The sequence below is a fragment of the Alosa sapidissima genome, chromosome 11 (genome assembly GCF_018492685.1).
Source record: "Alosa sapidissima isolate fAloSap1 chromosome 11, fAloSap1.pri, whole genome shotgun sequence".
Taxonomy (NCBI): domain Eukaryota; kingdom Metazoa; phylum Chordata; class Actinopteri; order Clupeiformes; family Clupeidae; genus Alosa; species Alosa sapidissima.
This window is the reverse complement of record NC_055967.1, coordinates 36684649-36712269: the sequence shown is the minus strand read 5'-3', so window position 1 is coordinate 36712269 and position 27621 is coordinate 36684649. Positions and strand designations below refer to the sequence as shown.

Sequence of the window (27621 nt, the reverse complement as noted above, 5' to 3'; positions counted from 1 at the left end):
AAATTAACTTTCTGGTTATTAGCTTCTTATATACCCATTTTAGCCTGAAGCACATATCATATTTTGGTCCCAATATTATTTCTCTGAAACAAATAGTATGTGGATTAGTAGCATGACAAAATAATGACGTGGATGTGCCACAGACATTTAAACCTTTCAGGTGTGTCTGCCCTTGGGTTTGTGTGTCTGCGTGGTCTTTTAGTTTGGGAGATTGTGATGTCATCAGTGGCGTGGTGTGAGGCTGATGTGGTGCCAGGTGCCCTTGCCCCCCCCCCCTCCCGGGCGTCTGCCTGGCCACATGGTGCTGTGTCTGTTTGAGTCTTCCCCCCCCACCTCCCCTCCCCTCCCCTCAGCCATTGTGTCCGTTCTCTCGTCCTTCACGGCCTGTCTGACCTGCTCCGCTGCTGCCGTGGCGACCTACTCTTCTCAAGTGGGGCCTGAGTGTTCCTGACGAGCTTCTCCTGGACAGTTGTCTCTTTCTCTGCTCTGGAGCTTCTCCCCTTCCACTGCTCTGACCACCCTGCCACCTCTTTCTCCCACCATCTCTCTCTCTTTCTGTCTCTCTCTCTTTCTTTCTCTCTCTCTGTCTCTCTCTCTCTTTCTCTCTCTCTCTGTCTTTCTCTCTCTTTCTCTCTCTCTCTGTATCTCTCTCTCTCTCTCTCTCCACGTTTCAATAGAGGTGAGATTCTAGGTTCATTGATATCTCCAGATGCTGACATCCCATTCCTAACCTCCATAGCAACCATTGAGTGCTATTGTTTGTGTGTACATGTCGTACGTGAGTCAAGGCATATGGAAAGCTCCCAAGAAGCACCCCTAAACAGGGTACCACCTTTTGCCACACCCTTGCCCAGGTGGTGGTCACAGATACAATTAGCACTGAGACTCTAATGGACTTAGTTTTTACACCGTTCAGCTGTGCCAAGTCACAGGACTAGGATTACCAAGAACAAGCTGGGCAGAGGAGTGGGAGTTAGTGCCAGTGGGGGGTGGGGCAGGGCACGGGGACAGCGTGAACTCTGAGACGTCTGGGAGAAGTCGGGGATTGGCATTTCATCGGCAATTAGGACTGAAGCCGTCTACTGAGGTAACTTGTTTTTCACTTGACAGTTGACCACTGGTGAAAGCCACTTGAGTTTGGTCAGCAAGTATTTTTGTGAGCAATTTAATGGTCATTCTGAGCTTTGAGCAGCACTTCAAAGCTGACCAGCTGACTTTGTGGCCAGGAGTGGTAGATCTACTATAAAAGCATATTGTGATTTATGGTTTCATTCAGACTCACTTGATGGAGGTTGGTGCTGTCCTGGGTGCTGAAAATAACCAGAGGCTGTTGTTGCACACACACACACACACACACACTTCTCCCTCTGACGTGGCGTCTGCTCACCTCACCTAGCGGCGCAGACTAAACGCTCCCCATCACACACACCACAAACTCAACGACCCACCTGCTTGAATGAATGCGATGTCATAACACTCAGTGTGTGACAAAGGTCAAGGTTGGGTTGTGTAAAGACAAGAAGATTTCTTACAGAGAGCTGCATCCAGACACCCACTGGGGGCCACACTGAGTCCAAACACTCCGATTCCTTGAACACTCTCTCCCTGCCCGCTGCTAAATCTGGAAGCGCTTATCTGGAGCAGTACAGGGGCTGGCCTGCGCGCTGTCACTGCTCTGATTCGGGTTATTTTAACCGTGTGCTCTCATTCTAGGCGCCCATGCGACGGGTATTTATATCAGGCAGGTCAGCTCAGGTAGGGCTACGTGGCAGCATGGCGGCTTGTGAGCAAAAGGGCTGACCCTCCAGCGTCGGTGGCCGGGGGGGCATCCTGAGAGACGCAGTCTGCCACAGGCATGTCGTGCCAGTGGAGGTAGTCCTGTTTGGGAGAAAGTATAAAACATGGCCGATTACAGACCTGTCCAGCCAGACATAGTATTTACTTGTCTCATGACCTGGAGATTAGCCGGTCTTTTGAAAGTCTCTGAACCCAGGACACAGGCTGCTATCACTGGGCAACAGAGCAGCATTGCTCCGTGTCCTCACGCCTGGGATTATCTGGTTCACCTTGGTGTCCGTTTACTTTAGTTTGTGTGTGTGTGTGTGTGTGTGTGTGTGTGTGTGTATGTGTGTGTGTGTGTGTGTGTGTGTGCGTGTGTGTATGCACGCGTGTGTATGTATGCGTGTGTGTGCATTTGTGTGTGTGTGTGTGTGTATGCGTGTGTGTGTGTGCGTGTGTGTGTGTGTGTGTGCATTCATGTGCGTGTGTGTGCGTGTATGCATGTGCGTATGTATGCGTGAGCGTGTGTGTGTATGCGTGTGTGCGTGTGTGCATGTGTGCGCGCAAATGCAGTATGTTTGTGTTCATACACACTGTTTGTGATTTTATTATTTATACCTTGATGTACAGTGTCATTTATGATTTATGAACATTAGATAATAAGATTCTAATAATTACTTCCTTGGCTTGGTTCCAACAGTCATTAGCCCACAGCCTCCTTAAAAACATGCCAACACCAAAGCATGCAGCACCACCTCTACACCCCCCAACCCCCCTTTACTGAGTCGTGGCAGGAGATGACTCAGCAGCCAGGGTGTGATATGAGAGAAGCGAGAGAGAGGAAGACAGCAGTGCTTTGCCGATACAGCTCCTGAGTGTTGATGAACGCTCACAGATGAAGCTGTGTGCTTTTCTTAGCCTAGCATGAGCCTTTTGTTAAAGACTGAGCCTTTTATCAGAGTGCTTACTGCTTAATGCTTAAGGAATTTCCCTGTGGACTCGTGGATGTGTTCCCTGGCGTCGCTGTGCCAGTGATGGAGAGCCAGAGGATTGAATAGCAGAAGGGATCTTGGCCGAACACTCTGCTGTTGGAGTCTGAGGTGCAGGGGGAGTGGCATTGTCTGACTTCTAGTCCCCACTACAGCACAGAGGAGCGGCTCCCTCTGCTTCTCTTGGCCTGTACTTAAAGTTATATAATAACATCTCCCACCCACCTCTAGATCTGCTTCCGTAGCAGTTACAATAACAGGGTGACTACATGGTTTGCATGACTAAGATCCAACCACAGGCTATTTTAGCCCCCTGATATGCGTTATGTGTATTATCCATTGCAACAGTTCTTTTTTTCTAGCCAGCCTTTGCAGTTTTTTCCTTGTCAGCCGGGAGAGCTGTGCTGTGCTACCCCTATTCTGTAGCTGTTGTTCGTGAAACTAGGGTGTTAAAACACCTTTGTCATCTAGTATTTCGATATAATGATGACATATAAAGTTAGATAAAGCAAAATTATGTGGGGAAAATGTTGGACTGGCAGCTTGTTGTTGTTTTTGGTTCAATAATTGTCATAAATCTGGCAAACGTCAGTGTCAGAGGTCTTCAAACAGAAATGGCTACTGCACGTCTGAACAAGTTGCCATGGCCGTGTGTGGGGAACGTGTGTCCTGTAGGACCACTTCTCTCGGTTCTGACAGAAGGAGGCCGTGCAGAAGGGCGTGTCCTCTGCTGCGGCCGTGTCTCCCTGGCTTACCTCAGCAGGCTCTGCAGGAGGGCATCGGTACACGCCAGACTGCGCATGTGTTCCAGTGTTGCCAGCTTTTTAAAGGAGAGCTGCATAGTCTACTCCATCACTGATATATCCATAGTCTAGGCCAAATATGCATTTTTTAAAGGAGAGCTGCATAGTCTACTTATGTTAAAACGCAGTTTACATTTGAAAATGCAGCCTCTACATAACGGCAGCAATTAGTTAAAATGTTGCTTATTTATTTGACTGACACCAAAACAAATAGCGTTTTTTTTGGGGGGGGGGGGTTAACACGAGACATGTGATTTCTGCTCTTGGCAGCGCCTGTGGCAAGTTTTATCAGCCAAACCCCAGGAACAGTATATGCTCTGTGTGGTGTACACTAACACATGGGGTTGCCATAATGTGTTCATAATGTGTACACTAACACATGGGGTTGCCATAATGTGTTCATAATGTGTACACTAACACATGGAGTTGCCATAATGTGTTGATAATGTGGACACTAACACATGGGGTTACCATAATGTGTTGATAATGTGTACACTAACACATGGGGTTGCCATAATGTGTTGATTTGAGTTTAATGCAGCTTTAATGCAGATTAACACGGTGTACTTACAAAGGTAAAGGAACACACACTCCCACACAGGTCGTCCCCTCAGGTTCCTGAAATCTACACAGTAGAAGAATCCAAATATATGGAACAGTGTTATTCCTCCACGTGGGACAGAGAATGGCCTTTTAAAGAAGCCCTATGCAAGCCTGGTTATTCCTTTGCTGTTTCTGGGTTTTCGCCTGATTTGGGCTTGCATATTTCACGACATAGCTCCCCCTGCAGCCTCGGTAGCAAGTGACTGCTACGCTAAACCCCTACTAGCTAGCGAGCTAGCCATCAAGAAACCAAGCTAAACACATACAGGGCTCACAATAAAACGGTCGAGCAAACACATTGTTCAAGAGACTATCAAACCACATTACAAAAACGAAGTTCACCCAAGGGTAGGCTACTTACAATTTCAACAGCAACAAAGCCAAGTCGGAGTCCGTTTTGCAGTCTTCTTAGAAACTACAATCTGACTACATTTTCAAGGCTTTCCGCCGAGTCACATCCGGATTTCTTCGGTCCAGGACCAGAAAGTTGCATATTCGGTTTTTCCGCGGAGAAGCACTAGGGGGAGACGAAGCACCCACCAAACGACCCAAAAAGTGTTGTAGAACCATCAGAACGACTCTCAACATGTATAATTAAGGTCATTTTTGCTAAAATTGTTGCATAGGGCTTCTTTAAATACAGTAGTTCTTACCATCACGTGGGACAGAGAATGGCCTTTTAAATACAGTAGTTCTTACCATCACGTTGAGGACACATGGTGCAGTTTCATAACTGATCAGACTCAGTCGCATGCCACTCCCCCAATGCACCTTATTTTATTTCAGTTGCTTTTCATAACTAATCAGACTCAGTCCCATGCCACTCCCCCAATGCACCTTATTTTATTTCAGTTGCTTTTCATAACTAATCAGACTCAGTCCCATGCCACTCTCCCAATGCACCTTATTGTATTTCAGTTGCTTTGCAGGCTAGCTGTAATTCTGTGTTGTGCGTATAATAGCCGCTCTTTCCTGTGCTGCTTCCGTGGGGACTGTGTCTAGCTGTTTGGGACTGCATTGGGTTGAGTCCCTGCCAGATTAGCTGTTACTGCAGTCATGCTGTGCTCTGCAGGCCTCTCCTATTAATCACCTAGTTCTCTCATTGGTGTGCTCTTGTAACAAGCTTTGTGGAACACAAACACTGGACAGTTTGTTTGGGCTAGACCTATCTGAACTGTCACACTGTTGACCATGCTCAGCCAGCTTTCGTGTAACATATCCTCTTAGTCATTTGCATATTTAGGCTTTTGTCAGGGGTCATCATCACCCATTGCTGTGCTGTACTCCGCTCGCCTGTTGTAGGGTCAATGACAGTATCTTTGTATGATCAGTGACTGCTACATATTATCTGAATGAATTGCAGAGAAAATGGAAAGACACAGAATCAGATACACAACATTCTGTGGCCAATTTACTGACATTGCAGGACATTGTGTGAATTTTTTGTGAATACTGAAAATGGGCAAATGGGAAATCTCTAGTACACATGATTATGCAACTACAAATCAAACACATTTTCATTCACTTCGTAGCCTCATCCCTTGTAAGCCCTGAACTCAGAAGAGCAGCCTGGTTTTCAGACTCTCTCCAGCTACAGTACTGCATTGCTACTGCTGCACTTCTCTGCTTCCTCCCGTGAGTTAGTGAAGAGGCAGCTCTGCACTGCAAACAGAGCGCACATCCAGAAGGCTTTTGAGATAGTAGTGTCAGAAACCTTTGTAGCCAGTGATGCTTTTCAAGCATGTTACAACCTGATATTCTGAAGAACATCCTTGTTTACTGGTTCTCACTCCACCCCCTTAGATAGAGTAATGAGTCACAGAGTCACAGATGGCTGGTCAATTAAACTTGCATTCAATTCAGAGAAAACAGGTTGTGACAATGCAGTCTTTCTGTGTTATGTAAGAGGAAATATTACAATGGTGCTGCACTGTACACCAAACGAGATTCCACATCCTACGTCCTATACGGCACAATTCAAAACAAATGTGTCTTATTGGCTTTTGTTTATTGTTGGAGCATTCATATGTTTATTATTAGTGAGAAGTCTTGTAACACAGACAAAGATGCATCTACAAACATTTTTGTAGGACAAAATGTTTTAGTCTGACACCCTTAGACAATCTTTGTTCTTTGATAATGTATGGAAAGCTGAATGAAACATATTTTTTCTTACAGGACAAAGAATTTTACAACACAAAAGCAATGTCCTTGAGACGGTGGTCTTAGTCAACCCGTCGGGAGATACAGTTGTTTCAGAGGTACAAAAGGTTCCTTTAATTGTAGATATTAAGCATTGTTTATATACAATTAAATTGCTGACCTCTTTGTTAAAGCAACATTATGTAACAAGTTGCCATTTTCTGAGGTGTGATTTTATAAGCAACGACTTTTGTCATGATCATCAATTTTTTTGATGGCATATTGTTATGTGAAGGATCGTTAAGCTCATCTGTCATTCCCAGTATCCACTGAGACTCCACACTGTAGTTCTATGGTCCCAGAAAGAACACAAAATGAAAGAAAGGCCTTGACAGCATGGTTTTGCCAACAATATTGCAAAAATATGCCAGTTAAAATGGTAGTCTATATCAGTGCCAACTGGGCTGGTTATAGTGTTTGAAAAGTTTTGCATGCTTTTAATAGTTAGTTTTAGGCCAGAACTCTATAGTACTACTTTCACTTTAATATGACATAATGTCATTTGTTATTCCCATGCCAAGCAATCTATTTTAACCCACTCTTGTGTTTCTTCCATTGTCCCAGATCCAGTCTCTCGTGGCTGGCCCAGCTGCGAACAAACTCCTGGTCCTGAGTGGACAAGGCTCAGACCAAGGTGACCTACTTCTTCAAACTGGAGTATTCAGCTATCAAAGTGTATCACGTACATTCAGTGAGTTTGGGGTAAGCAAAAACCTTTTCACCAAGGAATCTTGCTAATAATTACCTATGGAATATTCTCTCTGTTAATATCATTGCCATTAAAAGCAATTCTATTTTAGTTAGTGAGTCGTTTTTGCATATGCAAGTTTGCATATGTAAGTTTGATGTTTTCTCTCCTCCAGGTCAGTGGTGTCTTGGGAAAACTTCCCCTGGAGCAGCGCGCCACCCTCACTGTGTTCTGCCGAGGGGAGGTGGGCTGGAGCTCCTTGGGGCAGCATCAAAATCTTCGGGAGGTTCTGGACTACAGACTGAACCCTGAGGCCATTCTCCCAAAAATGGAGGGTGTCACTGAGTTCACAGAGTATATCTCTGAGACTGTAGATGTTCCATCTCCCTTTGACCTTCTTGAACCACCAACCTCTGGAGGCTTCTTGAAGCTGTCCAAGCCCTGCTGCTACATCTTTCCTGGAGGGAGAGGGGACTCTGCCCTTTTTGCCGTCAACGGATTCAACATTCTAGTGGATGGTGGCTCTGACAGAAAGTCATGTTTCTGGAAACTTGTGAGGCACCTGGATCGGATCGACTCTGTCCTTCTCACCCACATTGGAGCAGATAACCTTCCAGGGATCAATGGCCTCCTCCAAAGGAAGATTGCAGAACAAGAGGAGGAGCAGTCACAAGGATCCACCAACTACAGTGACTGGATGAAAAATCTAATCTCACCAGAGCTTGGTGTTGTTTTCTTCAATGTACCCGAGAAGCTACGCACATCAGAATCAAACTTGAAAGTAAAACGAAGCATTGAGGAGGCTTCACTTACACTGCAGCACCTTAACAAACTTGGCATCAAACCAGAACCTCTGTTTCGAGTTGTCAGCAACACAGTTGAACCTATTACACTCTTCCATAAGATGGGAGTGGGCAGGTTAGACATGTATGTCCTGAACCCTGTGAAGGACAGTAAGGAGATGCAGTTTCTCATGCAGAAGTGGGCTGGAAACAGCAAAGCCAAGACGGGCATAATTCTCCCTAATGGAAAGGAAGGAGAAATATCTGTCCCTTACCTGACATCTGTCACTGCACTTGTGGTGTGGCTCCCAGCAAATCCTACAGAAAAAATTGTCAGAGTTCTATTTCCTGGAAATGCCCCACAAAATAAAATTCTTGAAGGCCTTGAGAAGTTAAAGCATCTTGACTTCTTGCGATACCCAGTTGCTACGCAAAAGGACATTGCAAGTGGGGCTCCCCCATCAGCAGTGAAACAAACAAAGATGAGACAAAGGACTGACAGCAAAGAAAGTCTCAAATCATCACCAAAAACATCATCTAAAGTTTCCAAAAAAGATGCTGATGGGCAAGAAGATATTTCATTTGCTGACACAAAGAGTGAGTCAATAAAAGATAACAAAACAGACAAACAAGAGGAGAAAAAGGCCAGTGACAAACCCTCCAGGACATTAAAGCCCAAGACTGAAGGGACAGAAAAGAAAAAGTTGCTAAAAGAGAAGTCACTGAAAAAACACACTAAGGACAGGGTGTCCAAGATGGATGAAAAGAAAGACAAGGAAAAGAAGGAGATAAAAAAATTGAAGAAAGATGATTTAGGTAAAAAAGATGACAAGAAAGACAGTAAGACTAAGGGAAAAGATGCTTCCAAACCTGAACTAAGAAAAATAACTAAGCCTGACTTAAAACCATTTACTCCAGAAGTCAGGAAAACCTTGCATAAAGCAAAGGTGCAAAGTAAACCCAAGACCGACAAGAGCAAAGCTAAAGTGGCAAAGGATAAACCCACACCAGACGCACGTCCTGAGGTAATCCAGCCTGAACCACAGCAGAATGGCTTGGAAGAAGTAAGATCTATTCTCTCCACACCAGAGGATCTTACCAGAGACTTTGAAGAATTAAAACAAAATGAAGTTCCAGCTGAATTGTCTAAAGAACCAGAACAAACAGAACTACTATCAGAAGAAAAAGCTCCACTGACGTCTGAAGGGCAAGATGAGGGAACTGTGGCTCTCAGCACACTAACAGAGCAAGAGAAACAAGAGGATATACCTGAACCTGACGTCTCTACACCACGCAAGGGTTCTCTTCATGAAGATGTCAAGGTGACAACAACAGAGGAGAAGGAAGAATCTGAAGACCAAGAGCATGAAGAATCTAAAGACCAAGAGCAGGCACAAACTGTTGCTGCGGCTGAGATAGCAGAAAGCGATAAATTTGAAGATGAGGGTGCAGCTATTGAGGATGAGGAGGAAGACGAGGCTGAAGAAGAAGTGCCAAAAGTCCAGCGAGACCAAATGGAAGAGGAGGAAGACATGGGTATTGGAGAGGAGGAGGATGAAAGTAAATGGAAGGAAATAAAAGACGGAGAGGGTGCTGATAGAAAACATGAAATTGAAGAAATGGAGAAAACTGAAAAACTCAAGGTTATGGTAGAGGAAACTGTCCATGAGCCTGGACACAAAAGAGATGAAGAGGGACCAGCTATTAAGAGCCCCACTCTCGCAGAAGCAGAGGATTTGGATGCTATTGCAGATGAAGAAGTCACAACAGAAGAGCATGTCAGCAGGGAGTGGGAGTGTAAGGCAGCTGCAGAGATTACTGGAGCAAAAGAGGAGGACGATACATACCTATCCCATGTTGGAGGGGCTACAGCAGGCATCACTTCAACTGTGCAAGGAGCTGCTGCTGCTACAGTTGCTGCTGCTGAGAACATCTCCTACATCCAGGACGAAACCATTCCAGGCTACTCAGAGACCGAGCAGACCATCTCAGATGAAGAGATTCACGAAGAGGCAGAGGACAGAATACCTCATCTCCAGTATGATGTAGGTTCCTATGATGTGTCTGTGCCAGATCAGACAGGTTCTTTTGATGCAATCCATGGAATGAAAGAGATGCAAGCAGCAATTCCTGATGTAACAGCCAAAGGATTTATACAGGAGCCAGTTGTTTCTTTGTACACAAACATCGCCGCTCCATTGGCTGAAGAAGAACATGTGTCTTCAGCAACATCAATCACAGAGTATGATAAGTTATCCTCTTTCCCTACCTCTGTTGCTGAAGACCAGTCTATTGCATCAGTCACAACGGGTCAAACTGAAGAAACTGGCAGAAGTTCTTTGCTCCTTGACACTGTTAACAGTATACCTCCATTAGCCCAAGCTGACATTATACAGGGAAAGGATTTCCTGCACTCTGCTGGAACAATCTCTCCTACATCTTCATTAGAGGATGACAAATGCTTCAAGTCCCCTCCCTCAGAGGAATGTCCACCCATTGCTTTGGATGTGAAAGGGCACGGTGAGGAACATGAGGAGGAGGAGGAAGAGGAGGAAGAAGAAGACCAAACTCCCAATGTTGACATCCCACTTGGGAAGCTACAAGAGGGGTATGCTGCTCCATCTCTGTTCCAGGAAAACAAGAAAGATACAGACAAACCTTCCATGTCTACTTCAGAACCTGTTACTGAGAAGAAATCAGATATTGTACCAGCAAAGGAAGAGACAACACTTGCTCTTTCCAAAGAGGAGACAATGATTGAATCATCCACAAAACCAATGTCTCCACCTCACTCATTTTCTAAAGCATTATTGTCAGAATCCAGTGAAGGAGAGGAAAAATGTTTCAGTCCAGATGATAGCACTGTGAAAATGGCTTCCCCAACACAGTCAGGACCCCCTAGCGCAACTCACTCTCCTGTCCACCAGTTGCCTGGCGACGAGAAAGCAAAGTCTATTCCAGGCCAAAAACAGGATGAGCCAATTGGAAAACAGGCAAAAGAATCTACAGAGCAAGGCATTCAAAAGGTTGAGCCAGAACAACTCTCATCAGCTGGCACATCTGTGGCAGACAAAGAACATTTGGCTGGTGATAAAGAACAAGCCTCAGTCTGTCAGAAAGAGATGCCCCCAGAAAAAGAAGATTCAGTCTCTCCAACACAGTTGCCTGTCACTGGGGTAGAGGCCACCTCAGTAGACAAAAAGCATCCAAAGGACTCTGAATCAATAGATGTGGAGAAAAGCAAGTTTCAGATGAGTGACAGTGAAAAGGAAGAGTCTGAGAACAGAGATGTCACTGTATGTAGTAAGGCAAAGCTTGTGGAGGGAAAAGAGAGCAGATTTCTGGATGATTATGATTATGATACCCAAGAGGCCGAATCTATGAAAGAAATGGAGGAGAAAAAGGATAAAGAAAAAGAACATGACAAAGAAGAGAAAGATGAGGTTGAGCTTGAGCCACAAACTTCAGCTATCCTTGAAAAAGAGGTCTCTAAATCTGAAAAACATGAAGAGAAACATGTGGATGAGACCCAATTACAGACATCATCAGGTGGTGCAGTACCGTCAGAGACAATCAAACCAGAGGTGACATCAGCAAAGGACTCAGGGCTAGGAGAGAAAGAACTACAGGTACAACCAGCACCAGACAGTATAGCAAAACTCAAAACAGATACAAAGTCAGAAGATAAAAAATTGGACACTGAAACACCTGGAAAAGACATTCCATCTACAGCAGTTACTGCTAAAGCAGCCCCTGAGGTTGAAGAAGAATATTTGAGTAAAGATTTGCAAGACAGCTCTCTTTTAGTGTCCCCTGAAAAAGCTGATGTGTCTTTGGTTAGAGATCAAGAGACTATAGAAGACAAAAAGGCTGAAGTTCAACAAGCACCACAACCTGCCTCTAGTAAGATGGAGGGGGCTGCAGAAGCCGATGCTGAATCTGAAGTCACTTCCCTAAAAGAGATCTCAGCACCAATAAAACAAGAGGGCACAGCAGAAACCTCACAGCCAGTGCCTGAAAAAGCAAGCATACCCTCTAAACTAGACGAAGTTACAGAGAAACATTTGGATGAGCCTCCAAAACAACCTCTGCATTTAGATGCAGAATCATTTTTGTCAGTGGAACAGTCAAAGCCAGAAACTGTAGACGTGTCTCCAAAAGCAGATCAAAAACCCGAAGAACAGAAACAAGAGGTTGCCTCCAGGTCAGATATGGAACATAAAGTGGACATTTCACAACAGCTATTATCATCCTCAATAGAAAAAGAAGAAACATCTATAAAGGACTCAGGGTTGGAGGAGAAGCTGTCAGAGATGGATACTGTGTCAAAAGAAACAAAAACAGATGCAAAATCTGAAGAGAAACAACTGGATGAGACCACAACAGCCCTGAAAGAAATGTCATCTATAACAGTGACAGATGAAAAAGTGACTTCCAAAGAAACTGTTGAGAAAATCCCATCTACTGCTGTTTCAGATGAAAAAACAACTTCCGAAGTAATTGTTGAGACTAAAGAGAATTTGCCAGACACCTTGCTTTCAGAAACAGAAAAGGGTGATGTGTCCTTGGACAGAGCCCAAGAAACTACAGAAGGACAACAAATAGAGGATCAACAGCTGCCATCACAGTCTATTTCAAGTAAAATGGATGTGACCTTAGAGGTGGATACTGAATCTCAAGTCATATGTCACCTGAGTCTCAAGTCACAAGATAGCACACCAGAAACATCACAGCCAGTGCCTGAGACAGAGCCATGTTTGTCAGTGGAACAGTTAAAGCCAGAAACTGTAGACATGCCTTCAAAAGCGGAACAAAAATCTGAAGAGAAGCAATTAGAAAAAACAGAGGTCACATCCAAACCAGATATGGGACATATAGATGACACCCCACAAAAGGTAATTTCATCATCAACAGAAAAAGAAGAACCCAAAATAAAAGACCCTAGTTTGGAAGACAAGCTGTCAGGGGTAGATTCAGAGACAGACACCTTAGCAAAAGCAGCAAAAACAGATGCAAAGTCTGACAAGACAAAGACTGAAGAGAAACAACTGGATGATACCACAACAACCCTGAAAGAAATCCCATGTGTGTCATCATCTGAAAAAACTGAGGCCCACTCAGAAGATAAGAAAGGTCCACAAGAAACTCCAGTGTCAGATAAAACAGACATATGTTCAAAAACAGATCATTTGCTTTCAGAAAAACAAGTGCAACCATCATTGTCAGCTTCAGATAAAACTGTGGTGTCACCGGAGTTATATTTAGAACCAACAGATATGAGTGCTAAAGATATAACACAGCAACGAGTGCAGGCAGTTCCTGACAAAACAGATGTGCTAACTAAACCTGTGGAAGTGTCAGATGAGAAACAAGCCCAAGGGATCACACAATCAATTTCCACGATAGCAAAGCCATCTTCCAAAACAGATGCAAATGAAAGTGAGGAAGATATCCCTAGACAGCAAATAGATACACTGTCTCCAGAAAAGGAAGTCTCCTCAAAATTAAGCTTGGAGTCTGAAAAGAAAGGTCTAGATGTTGCTGTACCACAATCTTCACAGCCAGAAAAGGTAGAAGGTTCCTTCAGACATTCCCCTTCAGAGAAAAAAGAAGATGAAGATGTGATTCAAAAGACAGCATCACTCTCGGAGAGCACAGAGGGCACCAAGAAGCTGGACTTTGAGTCTCAAAAGGATATCCCCCAGACCCAAAAAGAAGACAAAAAGCCACAGTCACCCTTGGAAAGCAAAGAAGATACCAGAAAGGTGGACCTTGAGCCTGAAAAAGACATGCCACAAATCCAAAAAGAAGATGAGATTCAAAAGCCGCAGTCACCCTTAGAGAGCTCAGATGGCACCAAGAAGGTAGACCTTGAGCCTCAAAAAGACATGCCACAAACCCAAAAAGAAGATGAGATTCAAAAGCCGCAGACACACTTAGAGAGTGCAGATGGCACCAAGAAGGTAGACCTTGAGCCTCAAAAAGAGATGCCACAAACCCAAAAAGAAAATGAGATTCAAAAGCTGCAGACACACTTAGAGAGTGCAGATGGCACAAAGAAGGTGGACCTTGAGCCTCAAAAAGAGATACCACAGACCCAAAAAGAAGATGATATTCAAAAGATCCTGCACACAGATAAAGAAAAGTCAGAAGTGGCCCCCAAGGCAGACGGTGAGAGTGACCAGGAGGATATGGGGTCAGACTCAGAAGTAGCAGGCATGGCCTTTATGCCCTCTGGGGATATCAAGAAAGACGAAATGACGCCAAAGCATGAACAAGCTGAACAGTCATGTGAATCTGGTACAGACTTTGACAAAAAACAATTATTAACGACAAAAGAACAAGTTTTACAATTGGGGTCTGGAATAGCTGAATCAACTCTGGAGTTAGATTCAAAGAAGCATCTGGGGGACCCTGAACCACAAGTATTTCAATTAATGTCAGATGCAGCTTGTGACTTGGATTCAGAAGCTAAAGTGAAAATGGATTTAGAATCCAAAGAGAAGGACTCTGAAGAAGTCCATGAAAAGTCACCAGAATCCGTTCTTCAGAAAGAGGAGAAGCCTTCCAGTTCTAATTTAGAATATCAGCAGACCTTAACTGAGGGTGCACAGTCAAAAACTGAAACAAAAGACATACCTAAGTCCTCAGAAAAAGACAAACTTGAAGAAACTTGCTCTAGTGAAGTAGCTTCAAGAAGATCTTCAGATGAATCCGTCAAATCTGATGGAGTGGATCTGTCGAAAGATACATATCTTGCAATGTCCTCAAAGGAGGGAGACACTGTCCAACCAAGTAGTAGCTCAGAGAAAGTTGAGGTGCCTTTACCAATTGTGAGTAAAGAAGAAGCTCCAACTCACATAGATACCAAAGAATGTATTAAAGACTCAGCTTCCCTTTTACCTGAAATGTCAGAAAAGAAAGAGACTACATCACAACCTCTTTGTACTGAGGACTCTAGCACAAAGACATCTGCTTCTGAGACTCCCTTCTATTCAGCAACAGCCGAAAAAACAACCTTGGGTTCAACACTACTTAGTCCTGATAGTCAGTCCAGTGATGAAGTACGCTCCCAACCTGAAAGCCTTCAGTCCTATGAAGAAGTTAGCAAAGACTCATCTCATGATGGAGATAAAGCTGCACCAAGCACCAGTAAAGACAAAGAAATACCAGCAAAGGAGGCTGAGAGAGAAATGGAGGTGGAACGAGAAGTAGCCTCCCCAGGACTTACACCATCCCCCTCTTATTTCCAAAAGACAGACGATTCTAACATTTCAGAGGAAAGAAAAATGTCTGGAGAAATGATGGATAACAAGGAAGCAAAAGCATCACATCTGGAATCTGAAGAGCTGGGTTTTGACAGTATGGCTCCCCTCTCAGACAGAGAGGGGCATGAGGTCTCCAAATATGATCCATATGAAAAACCCATTTCTAAAGAACATGAGAGGGATTCGGCAGAAGAGGACACTTATCCTCTTGAAGATAGTAAATTCGTGGAAGGGGGAATGGATGATAATAGGAGACAGAGTCCATCAGAGCTTGGAGCTGCATGTCACATAGATGAGATGAGTGAAGAGGAGCCCGTGTCTTTCAGTAAAGTAGACTACCACACCTATTCTATCAAAGAGACTGCTTTTGCTGAGCGTGAACAAGATATAGAGAAAGGTCAAGAAGAAGAGTTTGAGAGAGAAGTAAGAAGTGACACCCTGTCCTTGGATAAGGGCTGTCCACAAACAGCAACAACGGACAGCAGAGCCACCCCAGTGGCTGAGCCGTCCTCCCCCTCTTCAAGCGCTGCTCAAGCAATACCTGAGAGTTTGGGTGAAGAACAAGATGACCGAGAGAAAGAGAAGGAACAGAGCAGTGAGAAGACATCTGTTGATGAGGGCTTTGGATCCGCTTCAGGTACTATTGGGGAGCATGATGAAACAGAAACACCAACAAAGAAAGTAACCACAGATCTTAAAGATCAGTCTGTTCAGCTAAAAAAGGAGGAGTCTTCCATGAAAGACTATGCCTCCTCTGAAAAAGAAAAGGACAAAATTGAAATGCCATCAACTTCTCAACGAGACACAGACATACAATCATCATCAACAACATCATCAACAACAACTGAAAAAGAGAAGGTAGACGAAAAGGTAACACAACAACCTCCTTGCCCTATTTCCACTGCAGAGAAAGATGTAGGCCTACTTTCCTCCCAGGCCTCAGTGGCAGAAGAAGATCAGGCTGCTGCTTCTTCACTCCCAGAACATCCTGAGCAGCATGTTGATGAAAATATTGCATCCTATAAATGTACCTCTCCTACTCGTAAATCATCATTCGGGTACGATGAGAAAGGAGCTGCTTCAGCCAGTGGACATCAAAGAATATTTGCCGAGGAGGAGGATGTTTATGATGACCAAGAGGAAGAGGAGGAAGATGAGGAGGAAGATGAAGAGGAGGATGAAACCAGTGATGTGGATATAGAGAAGGGTGCCAGAGAACAGTCTGAAAAGGACTGCAAAGGTGCATGTGATTCAGTTAGTCCACAACTCTTGGAAATTAAACCAGAGAAAGAAGATGATTCTCACAAGAAAAAAACCTCTGACCTTGACGCTAAGAAGGATCATGACACTGCATCTCAGTCTGCTGGTACTCTTCAACAGCATGAAACACCCTCCTGTAGTCTGCTTCCTGGAGGATATCTTTCAATGCATCAGACTCCATCCACAGTTGAGCACACTCGTGTAGAAGGCAGGAAAACTGCTGAACATCGACTGAATGAAACAGATGCAACACCAGCCTTTTCTGTTTCGTCTGATGTGAAGCAACAATCTAGTGACGCTGATAAAGTGTCAAAGGAGCACAAACCTGTTGACATCTCTACTGAGAAACATGATTCTTCTGTTTATTCAGTCACATCAACTACAACCCATTCTTCATCCTCCTCCTACAGCTATTCTTCATCTACCTCTGCTTCTTATTCAATTACCCATCAGTTTGCTGAGGAATTAGAAACCTCTATCCATATGGCTGGTGGTCCCTCCAGGCCAGACTTAGACAGTGCGTCTTTTGAGTATTCCTCTTTCAAAGAAGACCATTCGCTTACAATAGATTCTCCTCTCTCAAGTTCTGCAGCTCAGATAAAAGAGGAATACATGGAGGTTTCTGAAAAGCTGGCCACTGTTGCATCAACTGCTGAATCTACATGTAGCCCGGAAGAGATCAAACCCTTTCCCCCAGTAGCCTTCACTGAAGGAATAAATCAAGAACCAATGTTATCACAGTCCTCTGACTCGGTACATAAGCCTAGCAGTGAAGATCTGCCGTGTTCAGGTCCATCAGCTCCTGCCCACTCTGAATTGGCACCGCCTGCAGGAGCAGAGTCCACAGGCAGGACTTTGTTTGATGTTTCTCCACTGCAGAAGGCTGAAGAGTGTCCAGGGAAACAGGGAAAGACCTCTAAAGAAGAATCTCACACAAGTGAACTTGAAGACAACACTTTACCATGCCGAATTGAATGTAAAAGATCTTCAGTCACTGAAGACAAGCCTGGAATGATATCTTTGACCGAACAGCAATCAGATACCAAAACCTCAGACTCTCTGACTCCTGATTCCCTGGCTGAGAGCTTCCCACCACAACCACCAGGAACCTCATCTAATGGGCCCACAGAGGCCAGCATGAGCCCAAAAGAGGGCTCCAGTAAAGCTGGTGAGGATGAAGCAGCATCTGGCACTGTAGCCCCAAATTTACCAACAGCACAGGAAGTAGAAAAAGAAAAGCAAACAAAGGGGACAACAGATGTCTGCGAGAAAAAGGAGAAGGTACAGGAGAAACTTGAAGATCAGAAAGAGAAAGAAGCCTGTAAGGTTGATGAGGCAGAGAAAAAGCAAGAGAAGGATGGACATGTTGGAAAGGAACCAAAAGACACAGAGAAGCTTGAGAAAAAGACGGATACAGACAAACAAGCTGACAAACCAGAAGAAAAGAAGGAGAAAGAGGACAGGAAGGATGGAGAAAAGGAGAAGCCTGACAAGCAGGAAAAGGAAGAGGTGCTCGGCATTAAGCAGAGCATTACACCTGACTGGCAACTTCAAATGCAGAGCGCTGCATGTCCAGGTGCTCCCCTTGGGTATGAGGACGACGATGATGAAGCACAGGACGAGGAGCAGGACAGACACAGTGTTGGGTTGTCAAAGCCTCCCACCTCTCCCGTCCTCATGTCCCCAGTGCAGAAGGCTGCTCCTCAGGAAGCCTCGAGGAGGTCTGGGGAGGAGTTCAGCCGACCGTCGGACCTCTGCATGGAGGCCACATCCAGCTACTCTCCTTCAGAATTCAAGAAGCACAGAGGGGAGATTTCTCCCTCGTTCATCAACCCCAGCCCACATATGCTGTCCAGCGACGAGGGCGAAGAGGACAGAGAGAGTGAACATTCAAAGGACGAGGACGACGAGAGAGAGCAGCATTCTGTCAAACGGAGGTCTCACAAGCAGCAACGTCATCATGCTCACAGTCACCATGGTGACAGCAAAGATGGCTCTCAGCCACCCTCAAGCTCTATGACAACTGGACAAGCAACTGGGCTCGCTGGAGAAGAGACTCCTCCAACCTCTCTGAGTGAGTCACTGCCCTCACAGTCCGACTCTGACGTGCCTCCTGAGACGGAAGAATGTCCATCCATCACGGCGGAAGGAAACCTGGACTCTGATGAGGATGCCGAGCATCTCCCAGTTGACAAGCTGTCTGGGTCTGCCAGTGGAACTGGAGGATCACACCAGACCCCCTCCCCAGATTCATTGGAGAAGACTCCTGACCCCCTTCCGGCACCCATAAAGGACCCCGTCCCTCATCCTCCTCACCCTGATGTGTGCATGGTGGACCCTGAGGCACTGCCCAATGGTGACAGCAACCTCAAAGAGAGACTGGTGAAGAAGGACCTCAAACCCAAAGGGTTGCGGAAGGGCCTGGGGAAGCCCAAGTCGGCTTCACCTGGGCGGAAAGGTGATGCCAGAGGCAAAAGATCTTCTACTCCTGTTAAACAGACCTCCAAGGACTCTTCACCTCGGGCCTCCTCTCTCATACGGAAGGATCCAGATAGGGCATCTCGTTTGTCAAGGATGTCTGAAGGTCAGAGTTCAAAAGGGGATCTATTCAATACAACCAAAGGGCTGGTCAATGGTGTAAAGAGCAATTTAAATTCAAAATCTAAAATGACTAGCAATTATTATTACAAAGCTTACTGTCGCAGAAGAATACAATTAATTATACCTGTCTTCTGTGTGAAACAGAGGTGTTTACATTTAATTTAATTTAAATTATCTTTAAATAACTTAGAATTTGGGCTATCTATTCTCACTGGATTGCATCATACTGTATGAATGTATGGTTAACCCCTAACATTAGTGATATTTTCTGTCAAAAAAAATACATTATTGATGTATTGCCTTTGTTCTCTTTCAGGTTCTAACCAACAGAAGCCCAGTTCAGTTGTTCCACCAGGGCCACCCATCTACGTGGACCTTGCTTATGTTCCCAATCACTGCAGCGCTAAGAACGTCGACCAGGAGTTCTTCAAGCGGGTCCGCGCGGCCTATTACGTGGTGAGCGGAAATGACCCAGGAAGCGGAGAACCCAGTCGGTGTGTCCTGGACGCCCTGCTTGAAGGAAAGGCACAGTGGGGAAACAACCTCCAGGTATGTACTTTAAACTTCGGGCTTTGCCATGATATTGTGAATTTTACATTACATTACATTACATTACATTTGGCTGACGCTTTTTTAGCCAAAGCGACTAACAACATGGTAAACAGTTTAAGTTTTAGAGCAATTCTCAACAATTGTAGGACAATTTAAAAAACATTAGAGTACAGTAAGAATAAGTGCATCAGTGAGTGCTGTTTTTAACAGTTACGTGTCAGTTTAAGACGGCTGGTGAGTGCTAGGATCAGCAAGACTTGTTGTAAGTGTTGCTATGAGAGGAGATGTTCTCTTGATACTCTTACTCTTACTCTTTAATTTCCCCTTGGGGATCAATAAAGTATCTATCTATCTATCTATCTATCTATCTATCTATCTATCTATCTGTGGGACTGTTAGGTAAACAGCCCTACAAATGACATGGACCTTTTTGTCTTCTGACCCATCCAGGTGACACTGATTCCTACCCATGACACTGAAGTGACAAGGGAATGGTACCAGCAGACCCACGAGAGGCAGCAGGATCTGAACATCATGGTTCTGGCAAGCAGCAGCACTGTGGTCATGCAGGATGAATCTTTCCCTGCTTGCAAGATTGAGTTTTAAATCTAGATCTTTTTTTCTGTTGTTCTTTATTTCTCCCTCCATTGTGAGAGGAGCTGCTTTGTCTCTTTGTCGTACTACAGGTTGCTACATATTTTTAGCTCTAATCCTCATTTACAAGCCAGGCCACATTCTCTGATGTAATTTATTTAGGCTTTCCTCTAACTTTACAACTGGTTTATTCATCATTTGAAAACATCTACAAGGGTTCAACATGAAGTGTATACTTGGGGCACAGAATCCACGAGAATGTAATCTAAACTGCAGACTGGAATTGTCTGTGAAGCTTTACCACATCATATACAAAAGCTCTAAAATTGACTTACAATACTTACTTGATATGATAAAACCCTCCTGAATTAGATATTATTAGAAGCACAAGAATGCCCTTTTACATGTCTTCAAATACACAGCCTCTCCTCACTCATGTGGAGGTGTATGTTTTATACATGTTCCTCCGCTTCCATTCAGTTACGTAGATTGTATATGAGTCGGAGGAAAGCCTCTGATGGGTCAATGTGACATTTGGGTAATAGATGCCTACAGCAGGCTGATGACAAGATCAAATTGTGTTTGAGCAGTTATGCCATAGACAGTTCGCAAACTTCAAAGTGCCATTTTGTCAGTGCATGTCAAGCCTTGTTGGGGGTATTTGTGTGAGTTTCTGGGCACACACGTGTGTTCATGTCTCTCCAGGTTAATGTGAACGTGCTCTGCATTGTAAAACCGATATTCCAAATGGCAAATCCAAAGGGTCTTTGAGGTGCCAAATTTCTGTCTAAAAAACACTTGTTGAGGATGTCCAAATGTCTCTCCACAGTGCGCTACCTGCAGTGAAGCGTGTGCAAGTAAGATTTATTTATTCCTGACTATTTGCCATCTAGCCATCGCGAGGTGTTTTGGAGCAGCTTCATTGCTGTCGTCCTCATTGTGTTGGCACAATGCCTGCTATCAAGGCACCGTAGATACAGTGTAGGTCTTGGCTGATCTTTTCATACTGTACAAGTCTGTGAACTAGTGCAGATGCTCTTTGGCTGAGCAAGTTAACATATACATGAGAGGCAGATATTTGGCTTATTTCAAGTCAGTGAATGCCATGCCATACAACCTCTCTCTTCTTATCTATGAGCATTGCTCTCAGACATACAGTCAATTATTACAAGATCACTGAGAATGTAAAATATATGTTAGCAACTGTTGCAGATCTTAAAAAAGCCACATTGTTTAGCAGATACATGGTAGAGGTATGTTGTAAAAGTAAAGCAGTATGCTTTTAGAAAATTATTCTTCATTAACGGACTCAAAAAATTCTTCTGGTGACAGAATTGTAAAAGCATTTGTTTATCCAGAGCAGTTGTAGCGTAGTTGGAGCGTTGCAAAGTGTGACTGACTGAGAGCACATGAGTGTGCTTGTTCTGACGTACTGTAAGCTGGTCCATGATGATGTGCCTTCAGGGTGAGCTGGAGCTCCTCTGTGCTATGGGGAGGTGGAATTCTTTAGAGGAAGACCTAAAATCACGAGGTATACAAGACCTGAGCAGGAGAAAATAATCAACAAGTCAACACTTTAAAACACACTCTGCAATATTGCAGAATATTGCATCCTACCAAAAAACAGTAACCATTTCCCCAGCAGTTATGGTGTTGTGCTGTGCGATTTGTTGTTGCTACTGTCTGAAAAACCATGAGCTGTTTAGGCAGTTGCACTCAACGTATGCATTTGTTTCACCATAGTGTGATATCCCCTATTCTAAAGTGTCACATGGGCCAAACAAATACCTGAAAACCAGATAGCGCACCCTTTTCGACTGCTCTTTCTCAGTGTGAGTAACTGAGTAGAAGCTAATGAGAGATACATGTGCATGGGCAGAACACTGTGTTCTGTACAGGGAGAGATAGTTTGGTTTAAAATCTCACTAATAATCAAAGGTTACTGGAGGGAGATGCAGCATGAGAATGTTGTTGGCTATAGGTAGAGGTATTGTATAGCATGCTTTCCCAGAGCACTGTGGTTGGCTATACTGTAGATGGTAGAGGTATAGCATGCTTTCCCAAGTACTGTGGTTGGCTATAGATGGTAGAGGTATTTTATAGCATGCTTTCCCAAGTACTAGTAGTGTGACTAAGTAGACTGGTGTGTGTGTGTGTGTATTACTAGCACAATGGACCAGACTTGAGGATGCGTTTTTAGCTAATGGTTGTTTTGCTGGATGGGATGAATGCTTTTGCATTTTTCAAATTACTTTGGCACTTTATAGTGAGATAACTGAACAGAAGAGCATATCATGATGAGATCTTGAAACGAATGTTAGACATTTTCATTTTTGTAGCATATCTTTATTTATTTACATCACATAATTTGCATCAATTTATCTTAACGTACATCATTTTACAACAGCATGTAGAATGTACATGTGTTTACAAATTATTTTGTTACTCGTACTCATTTTGTTACTTCTTTTAATTACAACTCATCATGCTTAAAATCCTCGGGGCAATGACTCACCTTGATGTCTTATGCCCAGTACATCCTTGGGGCTAAAGTTTCTGTAGAGAGGGGTCTGAAGAAACACGTTTGAAGTAACATACTGATCTCAATGGCTAAACTTAACCTTGTCTCCTTTTAAGAGATTGCTCTCACCATTAGTTAGTACTGAGTCCGTTTGTTGCTTTAGTTAATGACTAGGCGGAATAGTCAACTTCAGACAAGCCCACCCCTCTGTTCTATGAAACCAGCCAACTCATGAATTTTCACTCGGCTCCTCATATCATCCACTTGGAACACCTAATGTAAGATAGGGGATTAAAACCCAACCATAGACATTATATGTATGTACAGGGTGTTTGAGTGGTTTGAGTGTTTGAGAATGCCTGCAGTCCTCATAGACCGATGAACTCTGTGAGGACTGCAAGCTAGTGTAAGCTGTGTACGCACAAGGCTAGCATGATGGGCGAGGGGTCTGAGAGAAAAAATAGGATGTCTTAATCTAGCTGTCTTTGGAAACACAATAGAATGGCCTTGGACAAGTAGGTCTGCTGTACCTGTTTGTATACTGTAACAGTACAATTATATTATAGACTCCTCACAAACATATGAATCTTCAAATCAGAGCTGGATCAATATGAAAAAGATATTTTTTTCATCCAAACAAGAAATAGATTATGAACTAGTTTGATATGATGCACTGTAATGTATGTCCTCACATTGTGGTATATTTTTAATATTTGAACAGTTTAACTTACTCAATTCCGAAAAACTGGCCTTAGTAACACGCACTTCGGGGCCTTGTCAGTTTTCTGTGAACGGCTGCTGAATGCAATATATGGTGTTTAAAAGCAGAATGCACTAATCTTAAACTAATCTTTTTGATTGTTGAGTTGATAATCTGAATGCTGTTTGGGCTCACAAAAATGAAACGTACAAGCATATCACAGATTTCTGGGGGAGAAAGCTGGTAGTGTTCAATTCAGAGCCCACATTGGTGTTGCTACACTGTTAGCTTACCATTGAATTATGGTACATGTATTAACAGTGTGGTGAAGGTTCACGGATTCATTGCTGACATATTTCACTGTTTATGTGAAGTACAACTGTTTCTGTCATATCTAGGATTCGTAGGGCTGTCCACCCACAACCACAATACTCTGATATAATCTGTATCAACTACAGTTACAAGGTTTAGTATCCTGATTATGACTTGAAATATATGAACTTTGAACTAAAGATCAAATGAATGGTACAGTATGGTGAAAAAACCATGCACACTCAAATGTGTATATACACAAGAAAACAAAACACGATGAAGAAAATGTAATCTTATTATTGTGATTTTTTTTTAGATTTTTTTGTGCGTTTCATCCCCTTTGTAATCCTACTCTCTCAAAGCAAAAATAGACTGCAGAGATGAACCGCTGCTTCAAATCCATATTTTGTTTTGTCCAAATCACCCCCTCTCCCCCTCAGTCAGTCCTCCATCTGATGTCTGACCATTTGAACGTATACCATGCAAATGCTACCATCTTATCTCTGCATGTGATCTTAGTTATAATCTTGAATGTATTTGTTTCAAATGGAAATTAAACAATTTAAGAGCTATATTTGAACAAGCTATTTGTCTTAATGGTACCGAAAATAGCATATATTTACTGGGCTGTGCTTCTGTTTGCCCCAAGGTGTTGTTAAGAATATGCTGTGATAGTTCTTCTGTTTCCCGCCGCTGTATTTAATAATCTTAGTTCTGTTCCTCCCGAGTGCAATACTCCACATCTCTATTTAAAATCTAAATGCAAAGCTAGACTTTCTGCTGATTTAATGTAAAAGGGAAACATCCTGGTGATCATCAATAAAAATGATATTGAAATTCAATAATGTGTTGTGTTCCTGTAACATTTTAAATCCATTTATTATCGCTACTCTCCTTATTATAGTCTGACCAACATCTTAATTTGTTCCCTGTTAAAATTGTAAGTATTATAATATGCCTTATACCCTTGTAGAATGGAGAGACACAGAGAGAGTTGGCCTAGTTGAGCAGAAAGCAGTTGATACAGGTGCAATCAGTTTAATTAGCCCTTTATGATGTCATAGTGCCAATGCAAAGTCTATGGGGGTATATAAGCTTCTTTTTTGTATCTCAAAAAGTATACATTTTACAGAAGTTAAAAAAATTGCACAGGTGTCCTTTTCAAGACCTGCGTTACAAAGTTTGAACAAAGTTTCTAGTTAAACGGTTGAAGCTGAATTAGATAAGTTGGTAACACTTTATAATAACTACACATAATTCGTCATTTATTAAGCCTTTGTTACGTATTAGTTAATGGTTTGTTCATCATTAGTAATTTATTGTTCATACATAATTTATCATCAGTAAAGCATTTGTTCACACATTTATAAATGGTTTGTTCATAGTAAATAAGCCTATATCTAAAATATGTTTATACATTATTGATAATACTTAATAAATGATGCAATAATGTTTTTAAAGAAGTAATATTTCCATTATTTAACAGTTGTTACATACACATGCACTAATGATTTGTTAGGGTGAGGATACATATTTTATAAACCACTTACTAATACTATAATTCATGATTAACTCAGGAGTAACAAGTGGTTAGTTAATGATATTTTGTGAGCTCATCTAAAGTGAGGACGTTTTATGCCTTGCAACACATTTACAAATGAGCATCAAGCAACAAAGACTAATTTTTCCTTACTAAGAGTAGGTCTGAAAGGCTTTGTGAATAACTTTTAAGAGAAAACTCCTAGCTAAAATCTTTTAGGGCGATTTAGGAGTACTCCTAGTGATAGATAAAATGCTTTGTGAATACGGGCCCAGGTGATCTTCCCATTGCCATTTAAGAGAAAAATAAAACCTCTGACATTTTGTTGAACTGTAATTGGAGAAAATACCACGCTGGATGTACTGGGGCGTGAGTGACAAAGGCCCGACAGCCACTATGATGGCAGAGGCTAAAGATCTCATAGTGCTGAATTAAGAGGTGACATGGCATGTCCTCTGCCTCACCATCTCCCCACACATCAGACTGAGTAAGCCCATACAAGAGCTGGGCTACCTGGAGCGCTGGCCCCATCTCTGCCCAGATGAGCTCACCAGTCTGGCTGCAGTCCCCGAACCCCCCCCCCCCCCCATTCTCAGACCACTTTTCCGTCCCAGGCAACTCCACCACTCTGTGCCCCACTGAAAGCAGTTGCCATGACTACCACTCCCTTTTATTTCCAAAATGTTCAGAGGAGTGGGTTTGGGAGGAGGCAGTAGCCTCAATTTGGCACTGCAGACTTCATGCCTGATTTTCCACCCGACTGTGACCTGTCTTTAAAAGGCAAGCGGGAGGGAGGTCTCGTGTTAATCTCACTTCCACCAAGGCTTACACAAAAGCGCTGATGTTTTAGAGGGAGTATTTTGACAGTGCACACTTCACACACACACACCGGAGCATGAATGCAGCAGATGAGGTACATGACATGTCTTTGAGTGGCCACAGACAGCGCAAGTGGTCACGGAGTCCTTGGGCAGCCTCTGAATCGCTCCAATTCAGCAGCAGTGCAGTGACACTGCAAAACATCATGGGTCTGACATCACCACCTGGCTTTGTCCCGACGCCGGTAGATGTGACTTCTCTTTCTCTTCTCGTTCATTCAGTCCCGCACAGAGCCGGGTCCATAAGTGGAGCAGAGCCCGTATCCATGGCAACTAAACACCCACTGAAGGCAAGAGGATGACTCACCACTATTGCCTTGCATCACCTTTCAGTCCTACGGTGACTAACGCCGAAGACCATTAAAGCGCTCAAAACAAGGAAATGTTCACCAACCACTTTGCAAAACATTTAATCACAAGCATCTGTTGATGCCAGTTTAATAATTAAATAACACATGAGATCATTTGGATGTGCCAAGCTACAAGCCAAGTAACAACAGAAAGGGAGATTTATTTGGATTTTTGATGCATTGTAAATATTTACAGTAAACATCTAAAGCAGCATCACAATCACATGTGAAATTAAATAATCTCATAAATAAAGCAAACCCATCCATACACACATTAACCATACACACATTATCCACACATTTAAAACAAGAATTAAAATGCTCTAGTCCATTGAATAAATGTAAAATGAACTACCCCTACTACAGTACATCTTTACCACATCAATTTGTTGTAGAATACTGAAACAAAGAACATCAGGATAGCGGAGTCTGGACTTGGACTCTCACTTGATGCGAAAATGATTATTATTCAAAAATACTCTAAACAAATGAATACAACAGAAAACATGTTATAAACTGAAGACTGAAGTCATATGCAATGAAATGAAAGTACTCAAATTCTTTATAACATCTAAAGGTCAACCTCGGTAATTATACAGTATAACTTGCTTGATGTCTTGTGAATTTAAATTTGACACATTGGTGCAGACGGTAGTCTGAAAGCACTCATCCACAGAGGACATTTGTGCTGTACATCTCAAAACAGCTGACTTTTACTGGAGTGGTTGTTCTTTTTGGATAAAAAAAATAAACTGTACAAAAATAGTTTGGAAAAAGCTAAACAAGGCACTGCTGGAATCACAATATTCCTATGAAAATATATTACCAAGTATTTCTTTATACTGTAGGTTTAGAATCCTGTTAATCCCTTCTTAAAAACCCCACACCAAATTAGGCAAAAATACAAAGAAATGAAGGTAAACAACCGGTCTCGTGTTGAATGGGTCTCTTGACTATGACGAGGACTTGCTCCAGATGCTGCTAAAGAGATGGACATGTGTGGACACGTGTCTCCAGATGCTGCTAAAGAGATGGACATGTGTCTAGCGTTCCACGGATCTGCATTCTGACCAGGGGGCTGGTCTCCCTCCTGCTTTACCCTGCTTTACCACAGAGCACTAAACAGTACTGCACATGCTCCAACTGACCAGTACTGCACGTGCTCCAACTGACCAGTACTGCATGAGCTCCAACTGACC

The 27621-nt window shown here is 43.2% G+C and overlaps 1 protein-coding gene across 1 annotated transcript in view; it reads left to right on the top strand.

Annotated features, from left to right (window-relative positions):
* map1ab (microtubule-associated protein 1Ab) overlaps positions 1-24496 on the top strand; it is a 50284-nt gene extending 25788 nt beyond the window's left edge. Inside the window, exons 3-7 of the mRNA XM_042110366.1 lie at positions 6353-6435; positions 6941-7078; positions 7240-18958; positions 19292-19524; positions 19978-24496. Of these exons, the coding sequence (XP_041966300.1) occupies positions 6353-6435; positions 6941-7078; positions 7240-18958; positions 19292-19524; positions 19978-20133 (12329 nt within the window). The 3' untranslated portion in view covers positions 20134-24496. The remainder of the gene's footprint in view (positions 1-6352; positions 6436-6940; positions 7079-7239; positions 18959-19291; positions 19525-19977) is intronic.
* Positions 24497-27621: the final 3125 nt, after the last annotated feature.